General features: G+C 43.9%; 1 protein-coding gene across 1 annotated transcript in view; it reads right to left on the minus strand.

Moving 5' to 3' along the window:
- The window catches only part of Anxa3 (annexin A3), a 55,917-nt gene that overhangs the window by 28,310 nt on the left and 13,058 nt on the right, over positions 1-14,549 (minus strand). Inside the window, exons 3-4 of the mRNA XM_048426209.3 lie at positions 5,365-5,452; positions 2,401-2,495 (exon numbers count right to left, since the gene is read on the minus strand). Coding sequence (XP_048282166.3) covers positions 2,401-2,495; positions 5,365-5,452 — 183 coding nt within the window. The remainder of the gene's footprint in view (positions 1-2,400; positions 2,496-5,364; positions 5,453-14,549) is intronic.

Here is a 14,549-nt window from a genome sequence, read left to right on the forward strand (position 1 = left end):
GGTAGGTGGATCTCTGTGAGTTTGAGGCCAGCCCGGTCTACAAGAGCTAGTTCCAGGACAGGCTCCAAAGCTACAGAGAAACCCTGTCTCAAAAAACAAACAAGCAATAAATAAATAGATAGATAAATAAATAAATAAATAAATGCTGAATATTTACATCATCTGTCCCCAACCTAACGGCAAAGAAATCTTACCCCACACACTCTCATTCCATCACCCAGTGAGAAATGGCCATTGCCCTTTGCCTCTGTTGATTCTTCCTTTACATTTTACAGCGCTCTGAAAGGTCAATGAGCCATCTGGGTCACCGATCTATATGTCACGGGTTTTTGCCCAGATGCTTGACAATTCATTCATTTGAATACATGATCACGGGTGCCTAATCAATGCTAGACATTAAAAGATAGCCGTGAAGTGATGCTTATGCCTAAAATAGTTACCTTAACAGGAAAATAAAAGTATTCAAGATGAAATTCAGTTTTACTGTATAGTATATTAGTGTGTGATAAAGGGTGTCTGAGAAAGGAGTTTTAATGCCTGGGGGGACTGGAGATCATTCTCGGGTGATGTCTCTGATAGTTAACAGCCTGACTGCTCTGTGTTTGTACTCCTTCCTTTCCATAATCCATGACCCACAGCATCCCGAATAATCTTTCCATCTTCTTTGTAATTCTGGGGATGCAACATAGAGCCTCAGAAGTGCCAGGCAAGTATTCTGCCATTAAGCTAAATCTCCAGGTCCCCAAATAATCTTTTAAGACTAAACATTGGATTATATTATTCCCTTGCTTACATACTTCCAACGGCTCCCTATTGTAGAATAAAACCAAGACTGTGCACCGACTCTTAGAGATAAAACGGAGCCGAGTGGCATGCAGTAGTCTTAGCACTGGGTAGGAAAGACGCTGAGGTGGGAGGATTATTTTAATACAAGTGCTGGACCAGACTGGCAACAAGGTGAAATGCCATCTGAAAATCCACAAAGACAAACAGTCAGGCACAATGACACACATCTATAAACACACGGCACTGATTGGCCTCGTGGCCAGCAAGGCAGTAGCATCTTGCTGGTACTGCTTCCTCACCCTGTCACGGGAGCCAGTCACCAGTTACCCTCCATCACACCACCCCATTTTTGTCTTTATCACACTTGCCAATGACTTAACTTCTTATGTTTCCAATAGGATGCTAGCTCCACAAGAGAAGGGACGAACTGCCTCTCCTACCAGTGACTCGCTTGTCTCCGATAGAGACAAGACTACTTCAACAAATAGATGACAAACCTATTGTGTGGCTGTCTTGTTCTTTTTGCTTTGTTTTGCTTTCTGAGACAGGGTTCCTCTGTATCTCTTTGGGGGCCTGTACTGGAATTCACTGAGTAGACCAGGGTGACTTTGAACTCACAGAGATCTGACTGCCTCTGTCTCTTGAGTTCTGGGATTAAAGGCATCCCAGACATCCCAGCTGGCAGTCTTGTTCTTAGGTATTTATTTTTGGTTACTTAGTTGGTTTCCATCTGTTGAATTTACTGAACCTGTGCTTACGTAACTATTTTAAAATTAAAATAGAAACTAAAGATTATCTAAGGCAGTCTTTGCCAGACAGCTGTTCTGATAGCTCTTTGTGGGAGGGCTGTCCTCCATTCTGTATGATGATTAACAGGATCTCTAACATCTGGAATCACCCTCCACCCCGAGTCTGATGTGGGGCCATCAGAAGGTCTCTATTCAGGCTGGGGACGTGTCTCAGGTGGTAGAGTATTTGTCTAGCACTCACAAAGAGGAGTTTGATTCCCTGGTATCACATAACCGGGCCTAGTGACTCCCGGCTATAATTCCAACACTTAACAGTTGAACAATGGATGATCAGAAGTTCAAGATAATCTCTATCTACTTGTAAGTTCCAGGTTGGTCTGTGCTACACGAGACCCTGTCTCAAAAAAAACAAGAAAAACTAAATCTCCTTTTTAGGACAAGTGTCCTGTAGGGAGGGGATTCACCGATGGCTTGGAACCATTTCTGCAACTCTTCCAAACAGTTCCTCATGTTTGGTGATCCTCAACCCTACAATTATCTTCATTTCTACCTCACAACTGCAATGTAAATAAGTTGTGAGCAGGGTATCTGCTATGTGACCCCTGGGAAAGGCTCATTTGACCCTAAAGGGGTCACAACCCCAGTTTGAGAACCACTGCACTAAGGCGACACTTTTCATTCCACAGTGAAGACACGGAAGCCCCAAAGCCAAGGCGATGGTGAGATGCAAACCAAGACTGAGAGTCCTGGTTCCCGAGTGGATGCACACGGCATCTTCTGCCACACTCAGTCCAAACCCAAAGATCCGCGAGTGCCCCGCAGAGGAAGACCCGAGACACAGGGGACTGTCTCTTCGGGGCCGTACCTGCTCATACGTCGCTTGATACTCCTTGGCAATCAGCTGCCGCTGTGCATTCGACCGCTCTGTCAGGATGCTGATGAGGGTTTTCTCGTCAGTTCCTAAATGAGACCAAAGTCATTGATTACCCAGGGGTTCTCCGTACCAGTTGACTGAACCACATGCACATAGTAAGGCATTTTAATTTTCAGTTTACAGCTTCTTACCGGGCTAGAATCTGTGTGTTTGCCTGGGTTTTGTTTTTGTTTGTCTGTTTGTTGTTGTTTTGTTTTTGGAAAAGAAGTTAACTATTTGGACAATGTGGGAGATGAGAAAATAAAAATGCTCGTCTGGTCCTCTTGTGCATGCAGAGAGGAGCACGAAGAACCTCCTGCTTCACCCTCAGAAGGCTGAGTGACTCGCACGGAATTTCAGCTTTCACTCCATAGCTGGCATCAGATCTTCTATCCTCTCAAGGGCACAGACACAGGATTGAAAGATTTATTGAGAACCTGCTATCTATAAGGAGCCTTTTTACTCCTTGTTATAGCGAGAGTTACAGGGTCCCTATACCATGGATAGACAAAGCCACCCTAAAGATGACATTAACCCTCAGAGAGCCTATTTCATTTGCCAAAGTCATATGGCTTCTAAGTAATGCAACAATCTCTCATCCCAGACACGGATTTTTCCTGTGATTTGCATATTAAATGTGCTCCCTTCACACCTGTGTTGAATACTTGGTCTCCAGCTGTCATTTCAAAAAATGATAAGACATCTCAGGGGGTGGGACCAAGAAGATGTAGGTCGTTAGGGACATTCCTTTAAAGGTTATTCTCTCTCTCTCTCCCTCCCCCCCCCCCCTTCTTGTCGTCCTTGAGGTAAGGAGGTAAGTAGTCTGCCACATGATGGTCTTACCACAGGCCCAGAATCAATGAATCAATTGAGGCAAGTACCACAGACTGAACCCTCTGGAGACCACGAGCCAAAATCTATCTTACTGATCACAGGTCGTTTACCACAGTTATATGACATCTGGCTCACCTGCATGTGTTTGTAAGGTAAGATGGGGCCAGAACTGAGGCCAGCTTGTCTAAGAATGTCCTCAATGTCACTAATTTTCGGTAAAGTATTATGACACCTGTGGGAATCCGCGTCTACATCATTGGCTGGAGGACTGTGCGGGGATGGGAAGTGCTGAGGGGCCTGCAGGCCTTGGGTGTGCATGACAAGAATGATGGGAAGATCAACCGGGATTCGAGGCTAGGTTTCTTTGTGCTGAGGTAACACCCACACAGCATCTCTACCCAGCCTGTGACTGTACTACACAGTCTATAGCTGTGGAGAGGAGAAAGAACCTGCGTGCTTGGCTGCCTGTTGGCCTCCCAGTGTGCTTGCCTTTGACCTTGTGTTTTTCTACAGAATCAGATTGCGGTGTACTTGATCTGTGAGTCTGGTACCCAGCTTAGACCTGCAACAGTATCAATCAATACCGATGCCCAGTTGGACACCCGTAGTTGTGCCTCTCCACATCACAGCGTGTCCTCACGCTAGACTTCATCCCTGGCTTGTTCTTACTCTGTTCTTTTGTCAATGTCAGGTACAGTAGGCATGAATCCTAGGAAAAATATTACTAAGCTTGATTTTTGCTAAAATATAAAACTGGATAAAATGTTTTGGTTTTGGTTATTACATGGCTGGAGATTTTATTTAGAAAAGGTTGTATACAGAAACCAGTGACCACTAAACAACAAAGCCTCTCTTGGCACCCCTGGAGAAGACGGTGCCACTACGTGGCATGATACTTGGCACCCCTGGAGAAGACAGTGCGATGCCAAAGGGCTATGTGAAGGAGTCATACACGACAGAGTAAACAAAAAGAAAAATTGATGCTTGGCTTTACCAGTATCTAAAGAGTGGGGAGGGAGAATTCTGTGGGAAAACGGCATGGTACTTGTGCAGCCTATGCTAAACAGTCAGGAACATGGATCAAGAGAAAGTCTCATGCATTGTGAAAAGCGTTCTATGTATTATTATTATTATTATTAATTATTACTGAGTGCACAATGGGGGGGACACCACAACCTGCATATGGAGATTAGTCAGTTTTATGGAGTCAGTTCTTTCCTTCGACTGTGGTTTTTGGGGACCGAACTCAGGACATTGAGTTTGTCTAACAAAACTTTATTTCTAACCTACATCGCCAGCCCCAAGAGTAATCTTTATAACCATTTTGGAGAATAAATTGGCAATAATTCTAGATAATTTAAAAGTGAGTATTCTGGTAATTTCCACCCAGAAATCACAACTCTTGTCATGTCCTGGAGAAATACTAGCCAATGCGCACAATGGAGTTAAAGCAGGGACACTCACCAAGGACTTTCATGCCGTAATAGAAAAGAATTATAGGCAATTTGAATGTTTCATCAACATTCCCAGTTTATGATATAATATACAATAGACTACTATGCAGTTAAAATTAATGACTTAGAGCTAAACATATCAACACGAATAAATCTCAAAAACATTATGTTAAGAGATAAAACCAAATGGCAACGGAATGTATAGCTCACTTCTCCAGTTTGCCTGGTGGGAAGTATAAAAGACGGTACGTACATACGTACGGAGCTGTGGTACCCAAGGCCCACAAGCAGAAAGTCTAATTTAGGAAGATGATTTTCTCTAGGTAATGGGGTAAAATAAAACCTAGGAAGAATGGCCAGGGACTGTGTCTGTAGTGATTTGTGGTTATGGCGGTGATAACTGTTGGAAGGCACTGGGGTGGTGTTCGATTTTAATTATGTCAACGTTACAAATGCTTTCTTTACTAAAACTCGCTGTCCATGATCCTCTCATCACTGCGCACTTTAACATGTCCGCTGACAAATTCTCTCATTCAGGATTCAAATGGGGCCAACTGGCTTCTTAGACGGGAACTTTCCTGGCTTGCTTCAACACTGTAAGACAAAGGGCTTACAAAACTTCACTCACCGATTCCTTTGATTGCTTTCCGGATAGCTTCAGCATCCACTGCCGGGCTAAAGCCTGGATAATCTCTTATGGTTCCTCGGGGTCCAACCTAGAGGGAAAGTTCACCAGTTCAAAACCTTTACTTATATTACATTTAAATATACTCGACTCAATGTCTATCTCAAGAGGTCATTATTGCAATTATCTAGAAGTGTTTATGTTTTTTAAAATGCCACTGTCCCCAGAGGCCCAGTGTGTGACTAAATAGTTGCTCTTTGTCAACAGGAAACCTGAACCCAGCCCAGAGGTAGCGTGCTCAGAGATACTGCAATGGCACAGCTCGGGGAAGATCCCAGCGGTTTTGTGTTTGCAAATTTAAGTACCTGGAGCAAATGCCTTTGAAGCTGTTAGAGATCCATGGCAGAAGCTTCTGGTCCTCTGAAAGAGCAGCAGACGCTCTTAACTACTGAGTCACCTCTCCAACTCTAGTGTGTGTCTGTGGCAGCCTGGTTTCTTGTGTTCCTGGCACAGTGCAACAGTTTTCCCTCCCTAGGACACACAGGCAACATGGCTTCTACTACATGTAGGAAGAACCCCCCACAGCCACCAAGCACCTGCTTTCTTTTGTATAACAAGCTACACACATGAAACATTGCTTCTCTAGGGCAACAAGTTGTTTCAACACCCATGACCCTGTGGAGTACAGGCTTTAAGGTACCTGTATACAAACAAGAAGAACACTTCCATTGTCTTCATCCACTGTTACTTCCCAGAGATAATTCTCAGTATGTGCCTCATCACACCTCGCACAGAAGCAGATGTGGTTGGGAGGTTCTGGAGTGGTTTAATTAATGTTGACCACTGTCCTTGGGGAATGCTACTCTAAAGGATTAGTAAGTGAAAATGCTATTAAGATTGTCGGCTCTTGTGCACTGTTTAACAGATGTGTGATTGCGAGCCATGGATTGTGTTTTTCCTGAGAATTCCACTGATATCCTGGAGCTTCAAGAATAACATAGAATTATTTTCTGTGTTTCTATTCTGTTGATTTCAGCCCTCAGTTTGATTATTTCCAGTCTTCTACTCCTCCTGGGTGAATCAGTTTCTTTTTTTTCTAAAGCTTTCAAGTGTGCTGTTAAGTCTCCAATGTGTGCTTTCTCCGTTTTCTTTAATTGGGCACTTAGTGCTATGAACTTTCCTCTTAGCACTGCTTTCATAGTGTCCCATAGTTTTGAGTATGTTGTGTCTTTATTTTTATTAAATTCAAGGAAGACTTTAATTTCTTTCTTTATTTCTTCCTTGACCCAGGGGTGATTTAATAGTTGACAGTTCAACTTCCATGAGTTTGATGGCTGAATAAATGGGACCTGCTGAAACTGAGAAGCTTCTGTAAAGCAAAGGACACTGTCAGTAAGACAAAAAGGCTACCTTCTGACTGGGAGAAGATCTTCACCAACCCCTCATCAGACAAAGGTCTGATCTCCAAAATATACAAAGAACTCAAGAAACTAGACACTAAATCTCTAATTAAAATTAACCCAATTAAAAAAATGGGGTACTGAACTGAACAGAGAATTCACAACAGATGAACTTCGAATGGCCAGAAGACACTTAAGGACATGCTCAACCTCCTTAGCGATCAGGGAAATGCAAATCAAAACCGCTTTGAGATACCATCTTACACCTGTCAGAATAGTTAAACTCAAAACACCAATGATAGCCTATGCTGGAGAGGATGTGGAGTGAGGGGAACACTCATCCATTGTTGGTGGGAATGCAATCTTGTACAGCCGCTGTGGAAATCAGTGTGGCGGTTTCTCAGGAAACTGGGAGTCAACCTCTCTCAGGACCCAGCAATTCCACTCTTGGGAATATACCCAAGAGATGCCCTATCATACTACAAAAGCATTTGTTCAACTATGTTCATAGCTGCACTATTTGTAATAGCCAGAACCTGGAAACAACTAGGTGCCCCTCAATAGAAGAATTATTTTAAAAAAATAATCACATTACTGACTTTAAGCACATAAATTAGAAACATGACAGTAAACTGGGAAAGAGCATATTGCTAAAAGGATAAAATAAATATTCTTTTATTTTATATTCTTTTATTTAAAATATTCTTTTATTTATTTTATGCTGGAGAAACAAGATGACAGGCAAAGGGTGTTGAGAAAATTCAAAGTTAACAAGTACTTATATAGCATATTCTGACCTTTTAAATAAAAATCTCTGCTAATAGAAGTAACATTTAATGTTTTCTCTTAAAACAGGGCTTTCTAGCCTTCTACTGAATGTTATTGACTGTGTTGTTATGAACTAATATGGTCACTTTTCCCCTCTTTTAAAGTGTCTAATATTTTCCTGAAAGGACATTATCTTGTCACACTAAAGTGAAGGGAGAATTAATGTACCAGCACAGTAGCAATGAGAGCCTGCTGACTCAATATGTCAGAAGGAACAATTTGTTGCAATGTTGTCAGACATTGTTTAAAGTACCCCCAATAAAAAAAATTGAACTAACAAGTTAGAATGTGCACAACGAGAAGACAATAAAAGTGGTCTAATCAGTCACTTTAGCATGATCTTCAGACAATTTTCTTCCCTCAATGCTTAATAAACTTTATAAATTGGCAGAGCCAATTGGCTTCATTTCATTAAAGTCCACTCGTACCACTGAGCTCCGGTGCTCCCCTTATCCGCCCACCTCCGATGTTGGATGTTCTGGAAGGACTGCTTAGGTGCCCAATGCTTGGCATTTTACACATGCTAAGCATGATCATCTCTGCACAGACAGCACCAGGATTTAAGGAGACTGCAGAATTCGCTTCCATCCGCTCATCTAGTTAAGCCAGAGATCTGCGTTTGCAAGGAGTCTTTTCTGTTCTAAATCGTGCTTGGCATCCTTTTCCTGAAATATGTCTCTGTACCTCTACGGTGACATTTTGAAATGCATGTGACCATGCCCCAGACTTACTTTAGATAGACTGAATTTTATTTTGAGGAACCAGGTGCTGGTTTTACTTGCTTATGAAGTTCTATTTGTGTGATCCTATGCCATGAAGATACTCAGCATGGCTACTTCTGAATACAAGAAGACAACATTATGGCCAGATCCCCAATATTCATGTATTACAAAGACTTTTTGGAATTTACACCCTCGCTGTGACCTCTGCACTGCCCTCTACAAAACAGAGGAGGATAAAATTCCTAACTTGTCATGCAACTCTCTTTCTAGTGAGAGTCAGATGGGGGAGGAACAAGTTATATAATGAAGGACTCCTCTCCTTCTCCCTCCCGCTCCCCAACATACATACACATCTGTCAACTTGAAAAACTAAAAAAAAAAAAAAAAAAAAAAAAAAACATGAAAATCTGATTTTTATTTAGTTATTCATTTTGCTGTGCAGGAATCAAACCCCAGGGCCTCATACATGACAACCAAGTGCATCACCACTGAGCTGAAGCCTGATCCCAGAACACGGGAGTTCTGAAGTAAAATTCTAGTGAAGTATTGCAAAGTGTTTTAGTCACTTAAGTGAGCAGTATTGTAGGACTTACTTGTTAAGAATTAGTTATCCAGGCCACATATAAATTCAGATGATTTCTAAAAACTCATTGTAAGATAAATAACCAGACTCATATTGTTTATTAGTACGTGCCAGATAATGAACAAAAGACCTCACAAACATGTTAAATTTCTTCAGTGACCTTAATAAGGTATATATAATGATTTCCATTTAACACAGAAGAAGCTGGAGGGATAAGTCAGCAGTTAAGAGCATTTGCTCTTCCGGAGGACCCAAGTTCAGTTTGCAGGGCACAAATCAGGTGGCTCATCAGCATCCGTAACTCTGGTTCCAGAGGACCCAATGTCACTGGCCTCCACAGACACTTACACTCATGTCACATACCCACATGCTCATACACGCACACCTACACATAAATTACAAACAACAGTACATGGAAGTGCTCAGCCTCACAGGGACGGTTTGCTTAAGGTAGGTGCCTGGATTTAAAGCCACGTCCAAATGCCCTGTTCTACAGCACTTTGCTTGGGCTGGGGGTTAGGGAACACGATCTCAGTGGTTCTCAAAGTGGGTTCCTGGACCAATTCCATGGTAGTCTCCTGGAATTTACAGAGATGTAGACACTCTCCCAGAGTCCACACTTGGTTAGGATTCAGCATCTGACTAAACAAGGCCCCCTGGTGATTTTAATGGATGATCAAGTGGCATAAACAACATTCTGCTTCATTCTCAGTTGCCTGGCAAAGTAGAATTAAGCCAGCAAGTGAGTCTTGAGTTCTGGATGGGTGTGGAAGCTGAGGAATTTAATAATAAGTGCTGCTTTAGGAATGTCGGTGTTTACAGCCAAAGCTATTTGGATTGCTGGCTTTGCTGATTCTTATTTTCGTCATTTTCCTAGTACCTCACGTGGTCAGTGCTAATGTGGAGCATCCCATGAACACCTGGCTAAAGCCATTTTTAAAATCAGGCTTGATCAGAGTTTCATCTACTTTCTTGTGCATATTTAGTTTCTTCCCTTTTCTCAAACTTGACCTTCAGATGGTCTCAAAATAAAAATGTTGCTGAAATCCACTGAGAAGTAAAGTATTGAAAAGAATGAAGTGAGAAAATATTAGGAATTCTTTATAATAAGGGCAGTTAGCTGCTATGTGCCTAGAACTGTGTTAGGGACATTTCCAATCCCCATGCTAAACATATAGAGCAGACACTTGAATCCTATGCCTGGCTGATGAAAGAGACGCTAAGACCCTTGCCCAAGTTCACACAACAAGATAATAGTTCATCTCATTATTTTCTTCAAGTTTCTAGACTAGACTAGAAACCTCCTTGAATCTACCTTGTTACAGTAGAATTTTCCTTGATCATCTAAAACTATCCTTTCACTAGCCACAGAGCATGGTGCCCTGAAGCCACTGACGTGGCCAGATTGCCCCCAGGGCATCGTCTGCTGTTACCTTGGCAGGCCAATCTGTCCTTGTCTCGCTGGACACAGCTGTACCTGTTTCTTCAGGGAATAAGACCAGGCTTGCAATAAATTGAACCTTTATATTCAAAGGATGAACAAAGGAGACACACAGGGTGCCAACTCTGTTGACAGAAACCATATTTAGAGCCCAATGCTCCAGAACAAAAATGGCGGCTACTGCAAGCATATTCTAAAGGTGAGGCACAGGCATACCGCACATCGCTTCATAAAGACCCAGAACACCCAGATCCAAATATTAAGCCTCAGAGAAAACTCTAGGAAGCAAGGGCTCTCCAAGAGCCAGGGAGAAATGATCCCTCAATGTCAAGATGCTGTCCCGGGTCATGAAGCTTTATGGTACAGGGGAAATGGAGCAGACAGCGAAAATAGTTGCTCAAACCTGGAAAGTACAAGGCTTTTTATTCAATTCTTTAAGTAAGAAACAGTCTTTAAAAACCAAAGGAAGTGTCCTAGAAGGGGCCCTGAAATAAAATATAGTCACACGAGGCAGGCTGTGTGACTTGGACTGCACTCTCCCTATGCCAAAGACCTAGCCAGCAGTCCGAAGAAGGCAACGGTGATCGGATGCAAGGCCACTGCAAATGTCAGTGGTTGAGATAAAGCGCAGAGGCATAGCCTCTGACCCAATGTGACCTGCGTTCTGTACAAAGACAGTTCTGCAAAGACCGAGGCAATTCAAGGGAAATGGGACATAGAAATGAAAGCGGAGACTACACAGGCCCCAACCAAGGAACAGCCAAAGTTAGCCAATATGAGAGACCAGACCCACGCCTCCCCCAAAGAGGAAGGATGGGGGAACGGAGGACAAGAAGTATGGGATATAACTGAGCTCTCAGCCCAGCTTCTTGGTTGTCCCAAAGGACATTGATGTCAAAGACAAAGGTGCCCTGCCTGGCGCTCTCCTCTGGAGAACAAAGGTTAATCATTCAAGCGGTTTGAGATCCTTGTCAGCCTGGAGCTGGGACCTGGGGAAGTTATGCAATCCAGTAACTCTCACTAGACTTTGTCTACATTGCCTTCTATCCCCCAAACTATTGTCTGCAGAGACCCAAATCCTTTCTTTTCCTGTCTTATCACTTTTCTTAAGATGCAGTCATCATTGAAGATGCTAGATGCGCTAAAATTCAGAGCCTCCTCTGAGAACTGCTTGCCTGCTGTTCTAGATTTCTCCCTTGAATGTATGACACAAGCATGTTCAGCAACTTCCTTTTACTTTCGTCGTGTTAGTTTGGCTTTCCAATCAGGGGGCAGTCCCCACCATTAATTTATGAGGACCTCCATCCTTTCTTTACAGCAGCAAACCACAGGAAGCTAGAGAGGCAAGGCCAGACTCCCCTACAAGATTCAGAAGGAAGATGGCTATCCTTGTCAGCAACCAGGCATCTGCAGTGGCCTGCCCTTGGGGTATACGTCCTCAGCTGGAGCCACTAAGAGCGCCTCCTGTGCACATTCACTGCGTTTCCTTTTAAAAGGGCCTGCCCAGCTCCCATCTCTCTTTCTCTCTCTGTCTCTCTCTCCCTTCTCTTCTGCTGCTCCTGTTCCCAGAGACCAATCTCCCTTCCCCTTCTCTCCCATTTCTTTCCCCCAATAAAAAGCCCCTCCACTTGAGCTCCGCCTCGTGGCGTCTTTTTGGTGCCGGTATTTTTAAAGTTACAATACTGACACCTAGATTTTGGACTTGTCCCTTCCAGCATTGGGACAACGTACTTCTCTTGCCTGCAGCCACCCAGTCTGTGATGTTTTAGCACACCAGCCTGAACACGCCTATATATTAGGTAAAATATCAGGGGGAAAAAGGACTGGTAACGATTCTGGTCCTGTGTGACATACAGAGGACTCTGCCGTCATTGCAGCAGTAGGTGTCCTCACGCCAGAAGTCAGAAGACAGGCAGTACCGTCTTCTGTCTGCAGGTGGGACTGGTGGCCCTCAAGGATGTCCAGAAAAGGATGGCTGACATCAGGGCTTCCTCAGCAATGTGTCCAAGGGGTCTGAAGACGATGTTTAAATTCATTTTTGTGCTCACTCACGGGAGAAACATTTATCCTTTCAAGTCTTACGCTTGTGAAGACAGCCATTTCCCCAGGTGCCCACGAAGCAGGGCGTTTCAGAACCTGAACACTGGACTGTGAGGGCTCAGACACACGGACAGGAGCAGAAAAATGAACAGGGCTCAGAGACCCAGGAAGAGGGGGACAAACACATATTTGAATCATGTTTTCTATGAAACATGGATTTTGATATGAAGAAGGCCTGACTCCTCAGAAGTATATGTCTCCTTTGATGAAGACCCTCCAGCCACTGCCTTCCTTAGCCTCTGTGCTGGACAGACAGTTTCATGTCAGTTTGACCCAAATGTCATTTTGGGAGCGGGATCCTCAACTGAGAAAACGCCTTCTGCCATACTGGCCTGTGGGTGAGCCTGTGGTGGCATTTTTCTGATGGGTGGCTGGTGTGGGAAGGCTTGGCTCACTCTGAGCAGAGCCACCTCTGAGATGGCAGTCCCAAGTGCCGTCAGAAGGCAGGCTTGGCAATCTAGTAAGCAGCACCCCTTCATGGCTCTGTTTCAGTTCCTGCCTCCAGGTTCTTGTCTTACTTGAGTTTCTGCCCTGATGTCACTCAAGGGATGTACAGGTACCTAGAAACGTAAAATGAAATACATCCCTTCCTCCTCAGGTTAATTCTCATCCAGGTGTCTTATCAGAGCAATAGGAACTGTACCTAAGACAGGCTTTCTGGTGAGAGTCCACACTCTGCCGCACAGGAGACGCCTTCCCATCGTAGCTTCATATGGCAGAAGACACTGACACACTGTTCTCGGCCCCCTTTAAAAGCTCCCGTCATGAGGACCCTTTTTTCACCCCATAGTCACTCATAGAAGACCCAGTGCATCACCCTGGGGATGAGGGCTTTAGACCACAGCCCTGACTCTACGGGATTTGTAGATTGTAGGGATGACGTCTCTCTCTATCCATGTCAGCTATGGGGTTGGGAACCTAACCACAAGTAAATGAACCCAGGTACACTGACTATTTAGGACATTCTGGGAAGAATGTCTCTTGAGAAAGAATGGCCAAAGCCATTGATGTCCACATGGACACAGTAAAATATTCCATTTTGTGGCTTGTTTATGAATTTGTTTGGGAAGTGAAGATCCTAATAAATTGTTAGAAATTTAAGAGTACTTGTTAACCTAGTGGAAGAGCCTTATCTAGCATGTATGAGACTCTGGCTGGGTTCAATCTGAAGTGTCAGCACACACATATGTACACATGCACACACACACACACACACACACACACACACCATGGGGTGGGGGAAGGAGAGAGAGAGGATTAATGTGATGTTTGTGCGGAGGAGAACACTCCATGAACAGTTCTTAAGAAGACAGGAGACTATGGGACTTTGTGTGTCCCTGGGGGGGGGGGGGGGCGGTTCTGAAGCATCACACACAAGAAGTAACTATGACACCTCCTCAAGTCTCCTGGTCTTGTCCCCCTTCTCACTTGGTGGAAAGTTTCTTGGTTGTGTATGGCTGTAGAGCTTCACTCTGCGGTTCCTCGGCCTGGGTCTTCCCTGGGACCCTTTCCTACCCTCTCCTCCATCCTGGTCACCGTCTGCTCACCTACCCGAGCAGAGAGTAGCATAGACCACCCTTCTGATGTCCATGTTTGCTTTCCTCTGACGCTGACAATGGACTTCCTAGACTATGCATGTGATCTCTGTCTACTGCTGGTCTCCCTTAATAGAACGCAGGCTCCACGCTGTTTCAGTCTCTTTCTCTGACATCATCATCAGAGCTTGATTCTGGTCAAGCTTCACCACCTGAGTTAGATCCTGTGGACCCACATGCGGAAGGAGAGAAGCGGTTCGTGCAAGTTGTCCTCTGACGTTTACACTTGCCTTGATAGATAGACAGAGAGAGAAAGAGACAGACAGACAGACACACTCACATACACACAAAATGCAATAAAACATATTTTTGTCTTCTTTCTTAGACCTTGCTTCTTTTGAGAATTATCAAATGATGCCAAAATTCTACAGAGGCAGGCTTCATCTTTTCCAACCCTGTCCAAAGCAACTGTCAACATGATTTCAACAAGTCTCCAGTGTTCAGGTGAGGCCCTTAATCATCATGCAGAGAGAGGAAAATGAAAGGAGCCAAGATCTGATAACAGATGGGGCAGACTTG

This window comes from Myodes glareolus, chromosome 8 (genome assembly GCF_982192425.1).
Source record: "Myodes glareolus chromosome 8, mMyoGla1.1, whole genome shotgun sequence".
Lineage (NCBI taxonomy): Eukaryota > Metazoa > Chordata > Mammalia > Rodentia > Cricetidae > Myodes > Myodes glareolus.